This window comes from Lineus longissimus, chromosome 16 (genome assembly GCF_910592395.1).
Source record: "Lineus longissimus chromosome 16, tnLinLong1.2, whole genome shotgun sequence".
NCBI classification, from domain to species: domain Eukaryota; kingdom Metazoa; phylum Nemertea; class Pilidiophora; order Heteronemertea; family Lineidae; genus Lineus; species Lineus longissimus.
The window spans coordinates 3,696,728-3,712,554 of record NC_088323.1 but is presented as its reverse complement, the minus strand read 5'-3'; the positions used below and the strand labels follow the sequence as shown (position 1 = coordinate 3,712,554).

Below are 15,827 nucleotides of genomic sequence, written 5' to 3'. Positions count from 1 at the left end.
TGATGTTGGGGTGAGAGTTGAGGGGACTTTGCCACAGCGGCCGGTTCTTGGTCGTCAGTGGGAGTGAGGAAGGGAGGAAGGGTATACTACTTGATGTCGCGCTGGGAAGCCGATGAAGAAAGGCCGTACTTTCACATGTAAACGTATTTTGCCGGTAAGTGATAAATGTATATACAGTAAGAGTGTCTAACTGACTAACTAACATGGGAACTGCAAAAAATCGATGTTTTGCGAAAATACATTTTGGCTATTTTTCCCCCTTTTTACAGGCACCTTGAGGTAATCATGACGTTAAGTTCATTTTTGAAATCAATTAATCAACAAAATCATTCGAAATATCATAAACATTGGAAGACATGAAGACCTTCAAGTAAATTGCCGAACAAGAATAAGACTGTCTGTGGTTACTTCTATGGCATGGTAAACTACACTTATCTGATATCGCTTGGTACTCAAAATGAAAGCAGATTTTTTAACACCCTATAGTTACTCAGCAGGTGTAACGGGATATGTCATTAATCAGACACTAATGGATCCAATCAATTAAATTAATGGCTATGTCATCATGCTCGTATATAAACCCGGCGCCCCGTATATGAGAGGTTTTTAGCGCTGCGACCTCCGATTTTAATAGCGACTGCTGATGCCGAGAGAAATAAGAAGATTGCTCGTGCGCGGAAAGCAAGTAATCGATACTTGTTGAAGGTACCTGCGATGATTCCCGCGAGCAGGAGATTATCCATAAAAACTTCAGGGCCTTTCATAGCCGAGCTTATGTAAAGTGCGCGAGGGGAGGAGCCTTATAAAGCATAACAGGCCGATACGTTGATACCTTTTGCAAAAGACTGCGATATACTAAAAGGCATCTTGAAAAAACACTAAGTAGGCCCTATCTAATAGATTTTTTTCCTCCCGTAGGCCGTAGGCCTTTGGCGCTTTTTAGTGGTGACGCTAACACTTAGCAAGAAAAAAAAGGCTAACGCATTGTCGAGGACTCTAAAGTTAAAAGTCTAGGGTTGTAAGGTTATCGAATATTCTTAAATCCGTCTTATTATCCGAGTTTTATAGCTCAGTGCAAGGTGTTAGCCCTGTGCGACTGGTCACAGCCGACCTTTTGGCCCTTCTTGACTTCTCACTAAGTGGTCCCTTCAGACCAGTCAGTATGGCTTACTGTCAACGAAGGCGGAAATAATTGGCGAAAAGATTGACCCGTCACGATATAACAGACTTTAAGACATCATGATCAAAGGAATGAAGTCTGAGCTTGGTGTTATGCGTACATGCGATGAATAGCGCTTACGTACCAAAAAAGGGTAAGATTCTCCCGAGATCCGATAGAACCAGCTTGGTAGTCCACACGACTACCGGTTAGTTGTCGTTTGCATGAGGGAATAAATGTTGATTCGATCGGATCTCATCGGGCCTTCTTTGCGTCCTGTAAACGGTCCTATCAAACACCTGGTTATATGATTGCGCCACCTGTCGGTGAACCATCACAACCACAGACAATCACAACGACATTAGAAAGTGTCCCTTTAAAAGATGTCAGAAAACGTTGATTCCCACGTTCAGTCTTATTTGACATTTTCACTACCGACCATTCCTTGCGTGTGATAATGATATCGAATTGAAAAGCATGGTCAGCCTTGAGCGATTTGGCTAGGAAAACAAAAGGTTACCGCGCGAAATGACAATATAAATATTAAAATGTACGCCTTTCATGGCTTTGCGTTAAAGTGGACCTACTTCATGCCTACCGCAGTTGACTTAACACACTACCCGAAGGCGTCCGTCTGCATGCCGATCTATCGTCGTGGTTGTCGGTATACCTTGACTTTAGGATTATCGCCAACTGCTGATAAGCTAGCATATCTGTCTGTAACGGGCCCCGGGGCAACGGGAATCGAACTCCCTTCGGGAAGGAACTCCACAAAAGACAGTCAGTCAAAAATTAGTTATGAACGCTCTCTCTTTGATTCGTATGACTTTAAGTCTACGCAAACATAGACGCCCCTAGAGCGTTCAAACACTTTGCCTAGGCCTTTGATCTGAATCTATTTGGTTATGGTTTAACGGATAATAATCACGGGCCTACATGTATGGTATGAATAACATTGCAAGTGCTATTAATGCTAACAGGGTTAGCGATCGTACGTTTGTGTTAACACTTAGGCCTGAAAGACCACAAAAACATAATTCATCCATCTACCGAGTGGAGAAGCGAACCGGTGTAATATATGTGGGGTTATGACCCATATTTCTGTGTTTCCAAACAGCAGGCAGAGAGACCTTACAAGGGGGAAAGACAAAGACACGTCAAATGATTTTTCAGCGTTCCCAAAAAATAAGGGTGAACACTCAGAAACGTTCCTGATCTCGAGGATTATGGAATGACTGGGGAAGAAAAGGCTTGTCGTTAGCCTGCAGAGAGATCGTGGCAAAAATCCTATTGAACACTTTTCTTGGGTTATTCGAGTTCGACTTAGCACGACAGTTCTTCTTGTTTTATGCCAAATCGACATGACGTGCGCTGGTCCGCAAAACATTGGATTTGAAATAAGATTGTCAACAACGTAGTATAGTAGGAAGTTCGAGGGGGTTCGTGAACCCATACATAGTGTTACTCCCAAGATCCTGCTGTTTTCGATGGCGCCTGACTCGAAGTCAAGCTGTGACCAACCGGACTGGGAACAATACACACGCCAGGGTCCTGCCGTAAACTTCCACTCGGCTGGGAAGTGGAGTAGCTTGTCAACGGGACCGTGAACAACTACATGTATTTGGCGTAAATTGTAAAACACACACCAATTATAGCGCCAGATGGCAAGAGACTAGGTTCATACATACATCTTGAATAACGCTAAATAGTGATGCTATCCATTGTGCCTGAGCTATCAACTTGTGTCCTTGAGAGTGCTCAGATTTATAAATGATAACTTATTTCCGCCTTCTGTCTTTCCGGGCCGTTCAAAATTAACCTTTTCATGGACATTTTGCGACAGGTCTCATCTAAAGAAACAACCCGAGCTGGCGGGTTCATAGTGTCCTGTCAAGACCGCTCGGGTGGGCCGAAAAGGCAGACCAGGCGTCTTTGAGGTCAAATCGCCAGAGCGGTCTTGATCACACAACCAAGGACCATCGATTAATTTCTATTCTAAAAAGGGATCAAGGTGTACATTTGCCATCAAGTAAAATCCAAGCAGTCCTTGGTTGCGACATCAAGGACCGCTGCGATCAAACCGAGGCAAGACTTAACGTATCACATCAAACATATACAATCTGTGACGAGGGCCTCTTAGCCGTTTTTTATTTTCACACTCGATATAGTGCCACCTCGCCGCCTTCCCACAATACGAAGCGAATGTGCTAATCCCCGCACCAGAGTATACATGTTATTCAATCCATCCGTTTGATATAAAGATGGAAAAGTATAAATTGATTTTTCACCGCATTTGCAAATGAACTGGACACCTAGCTGCGTTTTAATTAAATTTGCATTACAAAAAGGCTGTTTCATTCCATCGACGTCTAATTGGATTTCTGTTTTTGGATTACGCTATGCTATCATCATTTTGCCTGGAACCTGTCACCAGGGATTTTTTTTGCTGTAATGTTCAGACAATGAAACTCCTGGCTATGACTCTTGGTTTGGGAAGCAATTCGAATTCGAATTCACCCTGTCGTCATTTTCTTCTTCGCTTTTCAGGAGAACGTCGTCTGCTGATAATAGAGGTGCAGACCGAAAAAAGGCCGTTCATCGCTGTTGTCAAGGAGAAATGCCACACACTCATGGAAAAACGCCACTGTAACAAAAGCTGAGGATATGTTTTATTCCTTTTGCTGCAAATCAAAAGAAGTCTTCACACGGATATTCTGCAGACCAAAAATGTTTTGAAATTAGGTCGTCTGCCATCGGGCAAAAGAATAGCCAGCCAGCAAAATACACGCGGACAAGTCTGGGTCGTTAATACCCTATATTTCCTAGTTGGATAATTCGCGAGGGAATACCTATACCACATTGGTGAATGCTCACGAGCATCATACAGAACCGAAGCGGAGAATCGGTAGGGTTCGCTTCGACTGGAAAATTGGCAACTTTCGGAATTTTAGTGGCTTTCGCTTGTGCCTAGGTACCTCAAATCATTCACTGGAATTGATGAGTTTGGTCAAGAGTAAATAAAGACGACTGGTCTTGGACGATCGATGGAGCACAACAATTGACTGCACTGTGGTTGTGATTTCTGAACCTTAACGAAGATGATTCATGCAGTACTTTAATTAGCTCGTTACAACTCATTAGGGACTAATACAAAAAGAATGGCGTGATCTGTGATGGCCTGTTGTATAGAAAGTGTATGTTCGAGACTTCAATGCATAGCAACAATCCCAGTACCATGCATGAGGTAATGAAAGTACTTTGCATTCAGTGCTAGATCATTACAGAAAGGAGAAGAACGGATATAAACCATTTTATAAACTTTTGTCTGAAGAAATCGGGATGATAAATATTAGGAAGCGGAAGTGAGATGTCAAGTACACAGGACAGACCAACATGCTTTCATGAAGTAGGTCTATATTTCTAAGGAGGGACTAAAATCATTCTATTTGTTTTGTGGATATTTGATCGCATGGCCGAAGGAAGGATTAGATATACACCCGAGACCAATTAGATTGATAGGGCATCAAAAATTGGGCTAAGAATGACCAATAGACATTAGAAGGGATAAATTTTGGGTTTACCTAATTGACCAGTAAAGCAAAGATATGTTAAGTTAGAGACCCTGTGTAAATAAGTGACCTAATATTACTCTTGGTGTTGTATCGTTTTTCAAACATTGACATACACAAATCAATGGTTTTTCCCGTGGTTTGTAGCATTTTGTTTAAAGATTGTGTCACTTTTCTCTAACCATTGGATTGATTATACGGTCGTTCAATATTTGTGTGAAAAATTCTAAGGGTCGCTATGGCTGCGCAGAAGCGCGAACGCTCCAAGCGGGAGCCGTCGTACGGAGAGACGCTGAGTCGGGAGAGCGCTAGAGGCGGAGGGGACGGAACGCTGAGACTTAGGAAGCCACCGGAACAGCGCGTCGAGGATGATTACGGGAATACTTATAGAAAACCACGGCCTGAACGGCCAGCACTGGACAGTGTCAATACAACAAAACACGGAAAGGATTATATTGTTGAACATACGAAATTTGAGCCGCGACAGAACTCTAGTCATGTAAAACCAGCGACGCCAAAGCTATCACACCGCTCGAGCCTGAGGTATAATCTGCGGTATGATAACTCAAGTGACATTTATACTCATATAGAAGAGGATTTAGAACAAGATATAAAACCCGAGGACGATTTCAATAGGTCACTTCTCATTGCCCAGAGCGGGAAGAGTTCTAAACGGAAGACGAATTCTGTACGGTTCAAGTTGGATTTGGGCGATGCTTCGGACGACGGTACGGGTGAAGGCCAAGATTGGAGGCGTCGGAAACAGTACGCGGATAGTATTGTGTCGGATACTGACCAGTCTTTGACTTCCTGCCGTGGGATTATTAGGAATCTAGGGTGTCTGTCCGACAGGACAGGGTATCGAAGTCACGGTGGTGACATGGAATTCGTTGAAATGGAGCATGCTGGGAGTAAAACATGGCGTCCGAGTACATCAGATGCGGAGGGGGTCACTGATGAGATCGACGTTATTGATATATCAAAAAAATGCGACAGTTACGTCACTGATGACGTCATGTATCCATCTGCCGAGGAGCGCGCAAAATTGCAGTCGGCTTCTAAAGCTAGGCGGCGTTTGTTGCAGGAGAAGCGGAGGTCACGTGCAGAACCAGAAGAGACTGGTTTATCGGGCGAAGAATCGGATTGGGTTTTACTGCCGTCTCTGGTGTTTCGTGACGACAGTGATGCGCCACCTCGAGAAAAGCGAAGTAACTCAGGCAGGCGGCGCAGGCGAAAGCGCCGCTCCGACCGTAGCATGGAGAAACCAGGGATTGAAAAGGTCCTATCAAATATGTCAGAGGAAGCGAAATTGGCCATCGACGCCATTTTGGCGGAAATGGAGCAAGACAAAAGTGGGGATGTAGCACCGCGCCCCTCACAGCGATCAGATCATGACACAAGAGGATCACGTTACCGGAAACATACAATACTCCGGGAGAATTCTGGAAAATTTGCGTCCATAGATGACGGAGTAGATTCAGGTTTCCTGGACACGGACACTAGTAATAATCTTAACTCGCGCAGTTCTGGTTCGGAGGAATATCAAAAGGTTGGAATAAGTGATCGCGTTCTTTCGAAAAGTGGTACTGCGGAGTCTTTGGAGAACACCCAAAGCTCTGAGAAGTATAGATCTAAAACCGCGCGTTCCAGGACGCCAACAAAGTTTCCCATGATTCACTCGGACTTAGATTACGCTCTCGATGATACGTTTACGGAATCTTCCATGCCATCGAGACAGAACATACCCGGGTTAGGAACTTATCGATTCCCGCGCATGCGCGAAAAAACTTTCAAAATCACGCCGCCCGGGTACGACTCGAGGTATGCCGATATGCCTCGATATGAGGCGCCACAAGGTGAAGATCTTGACCCCACAATTACGGCAAAAGCCAAGGAAAAGTGTAACCAGTGGTTGGACCAACAGTATCTTCCTTCCCTGTCGTGATAACAAGAGTAAAATGCAAACTAACTCTGTGAATCAGTTGTTGCTAAAATCTGGACTTCATGGCTTCTTTTTAAAAATTCTTCCGATTACCCATTTAGCCATAATGATGTATGTAATGGCTACATGTATTTGATGACTGTATTGTGCCTAAAACTGCCATATTTTAGGCGAACACCTCCAAAAATATAAAGCTCCACAATAGCGAATGCATTCATTATTTACAGTCGTTAATTACCTAGATAACAGTTTCTAATAAGACAAACCAAACGTCACATTCGCCCTGGAAGTCCCTGGTCATTAAAACGGTGTTTCATCTGAAACACCTACTAACGGCTGCTTTGAGCCTGGATGCCATTTCGCGACCTGATTATGCATGTACGGACACCGAATTCTCCAGACACACACGTCGGCAATGCATTTTTAAAACACTTGACTGTGATATTAGGGTAGCAGACAATGTGCACATATATATATATATGTGCTCTCACTTACGGTCATGTGACTTCCTCGGGTCGGCCCCAATAGCTTTTGAGGGTCGAGCCTCCACATGAGCATTTCACTATCACTTCGCGTATTAAACTTAAATCAATTATTCATGGACAACGTGGCGTAAAATAACAAGGCCTTGTTTATATTTCATAAATAGATTAGTTTATTTGTGAAATGATAATCGATTTTAAAATGGGAAGATGGTGAATTATACTGATGTGTGGTAAAGTGTTCTTCATGTCGTTCTGACAAAGGTTGTACTAAGTAAATTTCAGGAATGTGACCAGATCACATTATTTACCAAAATATAGTGGTGTTGCACAAACCTAGATTATCCTCAGGGGAGGCCTGACCAATGCTCTTGTCCAGTGGTTAATGTGAATCAGCTGAACAAATCGACTATGTTAAATGGCTAGAATCTACCGTGGTTGGCAACATGTACTACAGCAGATACGCAGTTACGCTGTCATAAGTATTAAGTCCTATCGGAAAGGACATCAGCACACTTTCTACTCTCCATTGATTTCATGATGAATGAATAAAAATGACAGTATCACACTCACGATTGGTCGTTAATTCCTCAAACCTCGAAAGATTATTTACATTTTTATAAAGATTACAAAAGGTGTGAATATGTACAAATGAACAGTGGTGAAATATAAAATATGATACTGATTCAGGAATAAATAGTTCGGCAAGATGGTGCAGCTATGCTCTTTATGTACTGCCATGCAGCTGTCTAAATTGCTCGGCCTATAACTAGAGCTAGCATTGTACCACTTTGCCTTATGCATGCATACATGCATTTACGAAATTGTTGAAATGTGGTTTATTGCTTTGACCTCAATTAGTGGACTACCTTAGATATCATACTCCCCCCCCCCCCCCCACGGTTTATTCCTTTGACCTCTGGCGGGCTTCCTTATATATTATACTCTCTCGTACCGTTTATTCCTTTGAGCTTAGTTGGTGGACTTCCTTATATCTTATACACCCACTACGGTTTATTTCTTTGACCTCAATTGGTGGACTACCTTATATCTTCTACCCCATACGGTTTATTCCTTTAACCTAAATTTGGAGACTACCTTCTTATAGCTTATACCCATTCTCCCCCCCCCCCCCTACGGTTTCGCACAAATCTCTTGTCGACTCCAGTGCCAACCCTACCTCGTTAAAGTACCAAAAGTTGTAGCGGCGTCACAATGTTGAGTCCAGGGTCCTGTAGCTCAAACGGCGTTAGCAGTAACGTTAGCATTAAGTCCTAACGCTACTATTGCAAATGAAATTTACTGAAGTCGGTTGAGCTAACGCCGGCGTTTGCCTTTAACGGTATCTGAACAACTGGGTCCAGGCGTTAGTTGATAAAATTATGTCAACAACACAGTTGTAATCTCACAATTTTCAGCATCTGTATCTGCTCTAATTTCGCAATAAATCACAACTCCTGCAGTAAACACAACTGCTGCAGTCCACGAGCATCCCTTTAATTGTAATTCCCAGGCATAATGCGTGATCTTCAATGACGGTGAATTTATTTGACAAAATTATGAGTTATACTCGGTAGAGCCGACTCAAATTTCGCTCCCATCGAAGTCATAATTGTACCCATTTGATTTTAATGGTGTCTTGGACTTGCTATTGTACGTGGCCGTTTGCATCATAATAGCATCCTCGTCTTCGACTCGCTTACGTTGGAAGAAACCGCACTGAAACGAACAAGAGGAAGGGTCATTGTATGGAGAAGGAGGTGATTTGACCTGTTTTTTTCTCAAAATTTCTTTTCAGAGGCGGTTGTAAAACTTTGGAGCAACTGAAGATAGTTGAAGACAATGAAGAAAGCTTCGGTTATTTCTGTGCAAATTTTTGTACACGAATATTGGTTAGCTGCTAAAGAAGAAAGAGAATGTGTAAGGAAGTATAGAACACGTGGGATAGTTCACATTAGAATATTCAGTTGTTTACCTTCTTTTCCCGGGTAGGAACAAGTAAAAATGGTTGAATCATTTCATGCATGCATTTTTTCCAACACCAAGGAAAGCTTGTAAAACTCTTACAATATTTTTATCAAAAGTATAAATGCGGAAAATAAAAATTAAATTACACATTGGGTTAATGTTTTTGATTAGAGGAATTATTTTATCAATGACACATTTGTACCATTTGTTGCATGATTATGGTGAATTAACTGTTATAAATTCACTTTTCACCAATTTTTGCAATCGTACCGGATCCCTGAGCACGGTTATCGCACAAAAGGTAAAGAACGCTATAATGATTGTGTACACTCACTTTCCAAAGTAATAAAATTATGAATATCAGTAAAAGGACTCCTATGCTGGCTGCCAGGGCTATCACCCACAGTGGAATGGTTTTTTCATGCTTGTCGATGTTGGCGGCAGTAATATACGTCCCAACCTAAATAGGAATGGAATAGATACGAGTACGGTTTTGATACTGAATATGTACTAAAAGTTGACATTGTACTATGTACAGAGAGGAAGAAAGCCAAGTTATCCTAATGCACTAAACTAGTACCACCTCGCGAGGGCTATTTTTTTCGTACTTTTAGTTGACCGGTGAAAGACCAGAAAACGGTAAAAAAACATGCATTGTGATGACGATGATGATGATGATGATGATGATGATGATGATGATGATGACTTACCTGATAAGCATCTATAGAGTACTCTATAGGTCTGACGTCATAGGGGACTTTCATGACCTGGGCTATTGCTCCTGACATCACTATGACGTCATTTAGCTCCCACTGAAACAAAGAAACATTAATTTTGATTCTATTGACTCGTTTTACGACGGCTATGACCATTGCCAAGAAGACCATGACGAATACCAAGTTATGAAATTAGTATGAGATAATTGTCAATGGCTTACCTTGACTAGCGTGCTGATATAAACTCTTGCTCTTATTTGAAGAAGCATGCTATCACCACTTCTCATTGGACCGACTTTACACTCTATCACTGTGCACCAACTGGAATCACATACCTACAATAAGAAATGGACAAATACGGTACCAGTATGCAAGAAAGGAACAAATAAGATGTGAATTCTAGTAAACATACATTACATAGACCAATGGTCACTACACTGTGTGTATACCTCATTAACAATGCATTTCATGAACCTGTCCATCGTCCGTCATCAGGAGAGTAAATGGAAGGATAATCTGCACCAACTTCCGCGCTCGGGAAAGTTGCAACATCTTTATCTTTAAGATAAACCTTAAACCTTTCTTTGGTCGTTACATGCATTAGACCATACCGGTAGTATATCAGAAGGGGTTAAGAGAGCTAAGTAAGTCGGTAACGCTGTAAAGTATCATTTCACTTCAAGTTGATATTGGCGTTATAAATTACGGAATCGAGGGATAAAGGTTATCTATAACTTACAAGTTTATCAACTAAATCTGATGCTCTTTTTGTTCTACTTCTCTTCTTAAAAGCTCCTAAATCTATTGATGCTAACGTATTGGCTATGTCTTTGTTTTTCGATCTATCTTCAAGCTGAAGAGGCAAATCAAAAGCTTTAAAAGAGGCATCTCACAGACGACCCTGAAATTAACTCCAAAGAAATTAGACGTTCGGTTTCATAACATATACTCTCACGAAAAGATTCATTTCTCAATTTGAAAGCACAACTTATCTCTTCTGCTTTGTTGACAACAGGCATGGCAGCATCAAATTCTAAGGACGAATCGGACCGCGGCATTAAGGTCTTGCTCTGTTTTTTTACAATTTGGACTTGACATCTTGATGAGGGCTAGGCCATCTCGGCCTGCACGTCTCCCAGTACCACTAAGCACAATATTATTCAGCGAATTTTCCCACAGGGCTTGATATCATATGGTCCTTTCCACATTAGTAATAGATCAGAAGCAACGTAAGAAATAAAACCACGGACTCACGGTTAAATTATAAGGATTGACATTTGTGGTCATACATTTTCCCTCCCCCTTAATGATCTGAGGGGTCTCGGTGAGGTAGAGTAAGGGGTCACCGTTCTGGAGCTCGCTCGGCCAGATCAGCTGTAGACTAGCACTACCGACATCACTCGGTCCTCGATTCCGAAGCTGACGGGAAAGAATTGGAAACAGTAATATATCGATTGAATATTAAATGGAAAGACATGTTTTCAAAAATCGACCTAAAATTCAATTAAATTAATAAGAGGTATTTTTAATCCATTCTTAATCCCTTAATCTAAAAGCGCATCCATTCATTCCAGTGCTTCTGGGAAAACCTTACCTGATATAAGTGGATGACTTCAGGACCGATGTCTTTTTCATGTGCAACTACTTTTTGTTTTTTCGCCTCTGTACTATTGAAGGGAATTTGTTCTGGGTTGGATATACTGAAACAATGAGATTTGCTTAGTAACCATGAAGAGTGGACGATTTGGTAACGCTGCCCAGCATTCACCACTTCCGCTTCCACAAGCAGCAATATGGGAGATCCTGACTGGTATACGGCCATGATCACTTACGGGGGTTTTGATTGGTCAAAATCTGTCACCTGACAAGAGTTCCTACATGATTTCTGCTTGAGGAAAGTAACGAATGACAAACAAGTTGTCAAGTTGCCAGGTTGGGTCGTATAACATTGGGTTCGAAGATATTCCCAGGATGTATCTCATGATGTACCATGTTCGCAGAACTGCATCACTTTGTTACATATCAGTTCTATCGGCTCCACCAATAGGCTATCGGCATCCCTCCAGGCGAGGCGGTCACTACAGCATGCTGGTTTTGTCAATTGATGTTAAGCGACTCGTCTCCGATGTAAACAGGCATGGAGGAAGGTCAACGATCGATATGAAGTGGCGGTACAGAGGAATGAGTACGTTATATATTCGCAATCACTTACCCAGTAAACATGAGCTCGTTGACAACCCGGACGGGTACATCCAACTTTCCTAAATTATTGTCAATGGTGTCGATGTTCTCCTTGTTGGTGCTGTTAGCATTCAGTAAGAAGCTTAATGAACTTTTTGAACCGTTGACGTTCTTGGTAGAAGCTCGCAGAGAGAATTCAACCTATAAATGAAACAGAGAAAATCAAAGTCTCCTGCGCAATATCAACTGGATGTAATGATACTCGTGATGAGGGGTGGTGTGGTTTTACCAGGACGACATTCAAAAACTTATCCAACCTTTCTCGTTGGGCTAAGAGATCGGTTAAGACACTCTAACAATAAAAAGTCGATTGCTTACCGAGTTGTTAGCTTTTAGTGGATTGCCGATATCACAAATCACATATGTCACGTTCATTTCCATCGTAGAACAAGTCACCTCGGTTTGCTGAAGTGAAATGCAACGGAGAAAAATCAACGCATGTTGTCAAATATTCAAGGTAATGGACGTTGATTTACTCGTGGGCTGTAAAAATGACACCCCTACTTGACGTCCTTCTTCAATGATAGGCCGAGGCCTCAGTAATAAAGATAACATGACTTTTTCGACGACAGGACAGAAGAGAGTACGCAGGTTTTGGTGATAAGGGACGTTGAGATCAGTGACTTATCACGGATCGTTATACGTGTACGTGTTTCAATACAATTCAAGCATGTTTTTTCCTACACTAGCTGCATTATAATGCGAACCTGTCCATCCTAAATAACAAAGGACGTAACCATTGGATGGTTCTTTCTGTCTGTCTGTATAGCAGGGTGCTTGTGATGCGCTTAAATGTCCCTGCCATTTACGAGATCTTTTAAAACGTACCGAATGTATATTATAAACGTTTATAAACCCTGTTCCTTTGGGAAACTCCACCGTAACCTGTGACGCGTAGGCATCTTCACCATAATTGTCGATCTCTATGGTAAACTCCACAGCCTGGCCGCTTCCAATGATGAAGAACTCCGTAATGAGCTTAGTACGGACTTTCAGGTCTGGTATACACACGTTGTCTGGTCCACACTCCTTGCGGACGTGGGCCTGGAAATGATAGGTTTGAGGTTACCGCAGACATTAGAACAGCAAGCTTATGTAGGCAGAGACTGACCCATTTTAAAAAGTGTTAGATCCCTTGAAGTCAAAAGAAAGAGAGCGTTGATTTTTATTCCTTGATTCAAAACCGTATCTACATGTAGCAGTCTTAACATCAACATCAGTATCATCGAATGGTACAAAGATCGGCTTGGACCTCCTAATAATGCTCTGAGATTGGGATAATCAAGAATGAAGAAGGTTACCTTCGCCTGAACATGAGTGTTTGCATACTGGTCCAGAATTGGTATAAGCTCGTCCGGTGCTGGGTTAGCCTTTTCCAGTACTGTCACCCTGAGGTCAACCACCACCGGGGTCAACTTGTCTTTGATGTCTTTCTGTAAGAGGAATTAAACATTATCGGTCGATGCCTTTGAGATGTTTTAAAGGAAAATAGCCAAAGAATGCTATAACCTACGCCTATGTACAAGTCTGCCCTGATACCAAAGAGGTATTCAATTTGTAATTTGGTACATGGAACCAAGTGGCATTATTTCTATTTTATCGAGCCTACGAAAAAGGTCATTTGTCGGAATTGATACCTGTCTTATCAAGACCGCTAGGATAGGCCTCACTCCGATGGCACCTCGCGTTTTGATTTACACTATTGGCCTACCACAGCGGTCTTGATCAGACAACCAAGGACCGCAAGCTCCATGTTATTTTATAGACCGCTTACCCTGACATAGATCTGTGGCGTCCTGCACCACGTCTGGCCCTCTTTGAGTCTTATCGACCTGTCATCTTTACTCTGCCCCTCCTTTCGCCCGTGGAAGAATGCTCTCTTCACGTTGCCCATAATGTCCAACTCCCAATCAAGCTTGATATCTAAAGTACAAGGATGGCAGATATTTAGAAAAAAGAACCCTCAGACGAAATAATCATGAAGTATTAGCCAGTTTTTTCTTGGCACTGAGCATGGCGAAGGGCCTATAAACCTACACAGTGAAACTCATCTGGGCTGAGGAACAAAAAATTGTTAAAAGGCGGACTGATATTGCTTTGATATTTTCAGTACTCAATCTTTGATTTTGGCTATTCAGGAATAAGGAGATTTCGCAAATCCCCGAAACGTGAACGTCTATTCCATTTGTCGACATCGTTAGGGGATGTTGTTGGTATTACGGTGGCTTTGCGAAAAGGCCCCAGGTATACATGCCATGGGATAACTTCGTTTGCTCAACGGGGAGAAAACCTAGGATGAGAAGATGTCAATATACTGGAACTTACTTATAAACGACGGGAGACCAGCTCCGGTGTAATTCACGCATGTCTTCACTGTAACGCTGTAAAGGAAACAAGCACTGATTAAATCATATACGATACTAGGCGACATCAAAAAGACTATAAACTTATGATTTTAAATAACTCCTAAAATATCAAATTTTGTCACATATTGCTGTGATCAAAGCTTTTGGCTTCCACTTGATTAGATCTCATGACCTAATTATCAAAAAAATATACGCTGGTTTTCAAAGTAAAAAAAACAAAAAATCATTGTTTCAAATAAACACTCTTGCTCGAGGACCAAAACAGCTTACCATGTAACTTTCGTTCTATCCTTGAGTCGGCAGTTAGATTTTGTATCTACGAAGTTGATGACTGCCGGCAGAATTTCTAAGGTAGGTGACATTTTGATAATCGGGCGAGATCTGAAAATCAGTAAGAAAACCCAAAACAACTGTTAGTGGTGGAGTTCGTCTCAAATTGACAGTCAAAGCGAAATTGTGGACTTGACCTGACTTAAGAGTGCCAGTTGATAAGCAACTCTAGTAGCCAAATGTAAGAGCAAATTTGAGGCTTTGTGAGGGAGGTACAGCTTGGGAGTTAAAAACATACGATGAAGCGACGTTCATGTCTTCTGGCGGATCGAATATAATAATTTCAATACAAATTTCTTCATCCATTTATACATGATTCAAGCCTTCATGATAACGACAAGAGTTTATTTGACGCACCTAAGAACAACAGCTCTATCCGACTCATAAGCTCCCACCACGATGTCGGGGTATTCATTGGTGTCAAGATCCATTCCTCCAGCGACGGAGAAGCCAAAAGCCTGCAGCTGCGGAGAGACATCCTCAGCGTGGATCACCTGTAACCAAATATTATTAGGGATGTTGAGTTGTGAGCTGGGCATCCACTGGAGCTTACGACCATAGAGGCGAGAGTCGCTGATGTTTTGTTGATTTTAATATCGACCTTAACCATGGCAAATGTCCTTAATGGATCTCCATCCAAGGCCAGTCCTGCTCAGACCTCTTAGCTACTTCCGAATCACTAGGACACGAGTAATGTTTTGAGCAAAGTTTGGGAAAAGCCGAATGCTAATGTCTTACCTGTGAATGTCTGACAATGATACCACTCTTCGACCCGTGGAATATATAAACCGCGCCCTTGAAGTCCTCCCCGTCATAAGGCGCCCCAACCGCGATGTCCTGTATCTCGTCTCTGTTGATGTCACCGATGTTGGCCATGGCGAGACCAAATCGACCTCGAGACCCAACGCCGCCTATTGCATCGTGTTTGTCTGCGGAGAACCGCTTTGGCGCCTGCAAGAAACAAATGCGGATGAATGAATAAGAACGTGGGGGCAACACTGAGCCAAGTGTGGGATGAGTCGCAACACCTATTGGTCAACAAAAGTACTAGTCG

At 42.3% G+C, this 15,827-nt stretch overlaps 2 protein-coding genes across 4 annotated transcripts in view; one reads left to right on the top strand and one right to left on the bottom strand.

Annotated features, from left to right (window-relative positions):
• On the top strand, positions 1-7,715 carry LOC135500672 (uncharacterized). Its single transcript, XM_064792275.1, has 2 exons — positions 1-154; positions 3,707-7,715. Exon 2 carries the CDS (start codon positions 4,967-4,969, stop codon positions 6,671-6,673), a length of 1,707 nt encoding a protein of 568 aa, XP_064648345.1. The 5' UTR covers positions 1-154; positions 3,707-4,966; the 3' UTR covers positions 6,674-7,715.
• Positions 7,716-8,327: 612 nt separating this feature from the next.
• The window catches only part of LOC135500442 (integrin alpha pat-2-like), a 40,936-nt gene continuing 33,436 nt past the window's right edge, over positions 8,328-15,827 (bottom strand). For all 3 annotated transcript variants that reach the window (XM_064791919.1, XM_064791918.1, XM_064791920.1), the window contains exons 11-26: positions 15,512-15,724; positions 15,131-15,267; positions 14,714-14,824; positions 14,403-14,458; positions 13,852-14,000; positions 13,379-13,510; positions 12,906-13,121; positions 12,396-12,482; positions 12,049-12,218; positions 11,431-11,536; positions 11,091-11,255; positions 10,576-10,689; positions 10,058-10,171; positions 9,831-9,932; positions 9,455-9,580; positions 8,328-8,871 (exon numbers count right to left, since the gene is read on the bottom strand). In XM_064791919.1, the coding sequence (XP_064647989.1) occupies positions 8,737-8,871; positions 9,455-9,580; positions 9,831-9,932; positions 10,058-10,171; positions 10,576-10,689; positions 11,091-11,255; positions 11,431-11,536; positions 12,049-12,218; positions 12,396-12,482; positions 12,906-13,121; positions 13,379-13,510; positions 13,852-14,000; positions 14,403-14,458; positions 14,714-14,824; positions 15,131-15,267; positions 15,512-15,724 (2,133 nt within the window). In that variant the 3' untranslated portion in view covers positions 8,328-8,736. The remainder of the gene's footprint in view (positions 8,872-9,454; positions 9,581-9,830; positions 9,933-10,057; positions 10,172-10,575; positions 10,690-11,090; positions 11,256-11,430; positions 11,537-12,048; positions 12,219-12,395; positions 12,483-12,905; positions 13,122-13,378; positions 13,511-13,851; positions 14,001-14,402; positions 14,459-14,713; positions 14,825-15,130; positions 15,268-15,511; positions 15,725-15,827) is intronic.

Bases quoted from the DNA above. Each gene is read 5' to 3' on its own strand.
- LOC135500672 (XM_064792275.1), top strand. From the start codon at position 4,967: ATGGCTGCGCAGAAGCGCGAACGCTCCAAGCGGGAGCCGTCGTACGGA.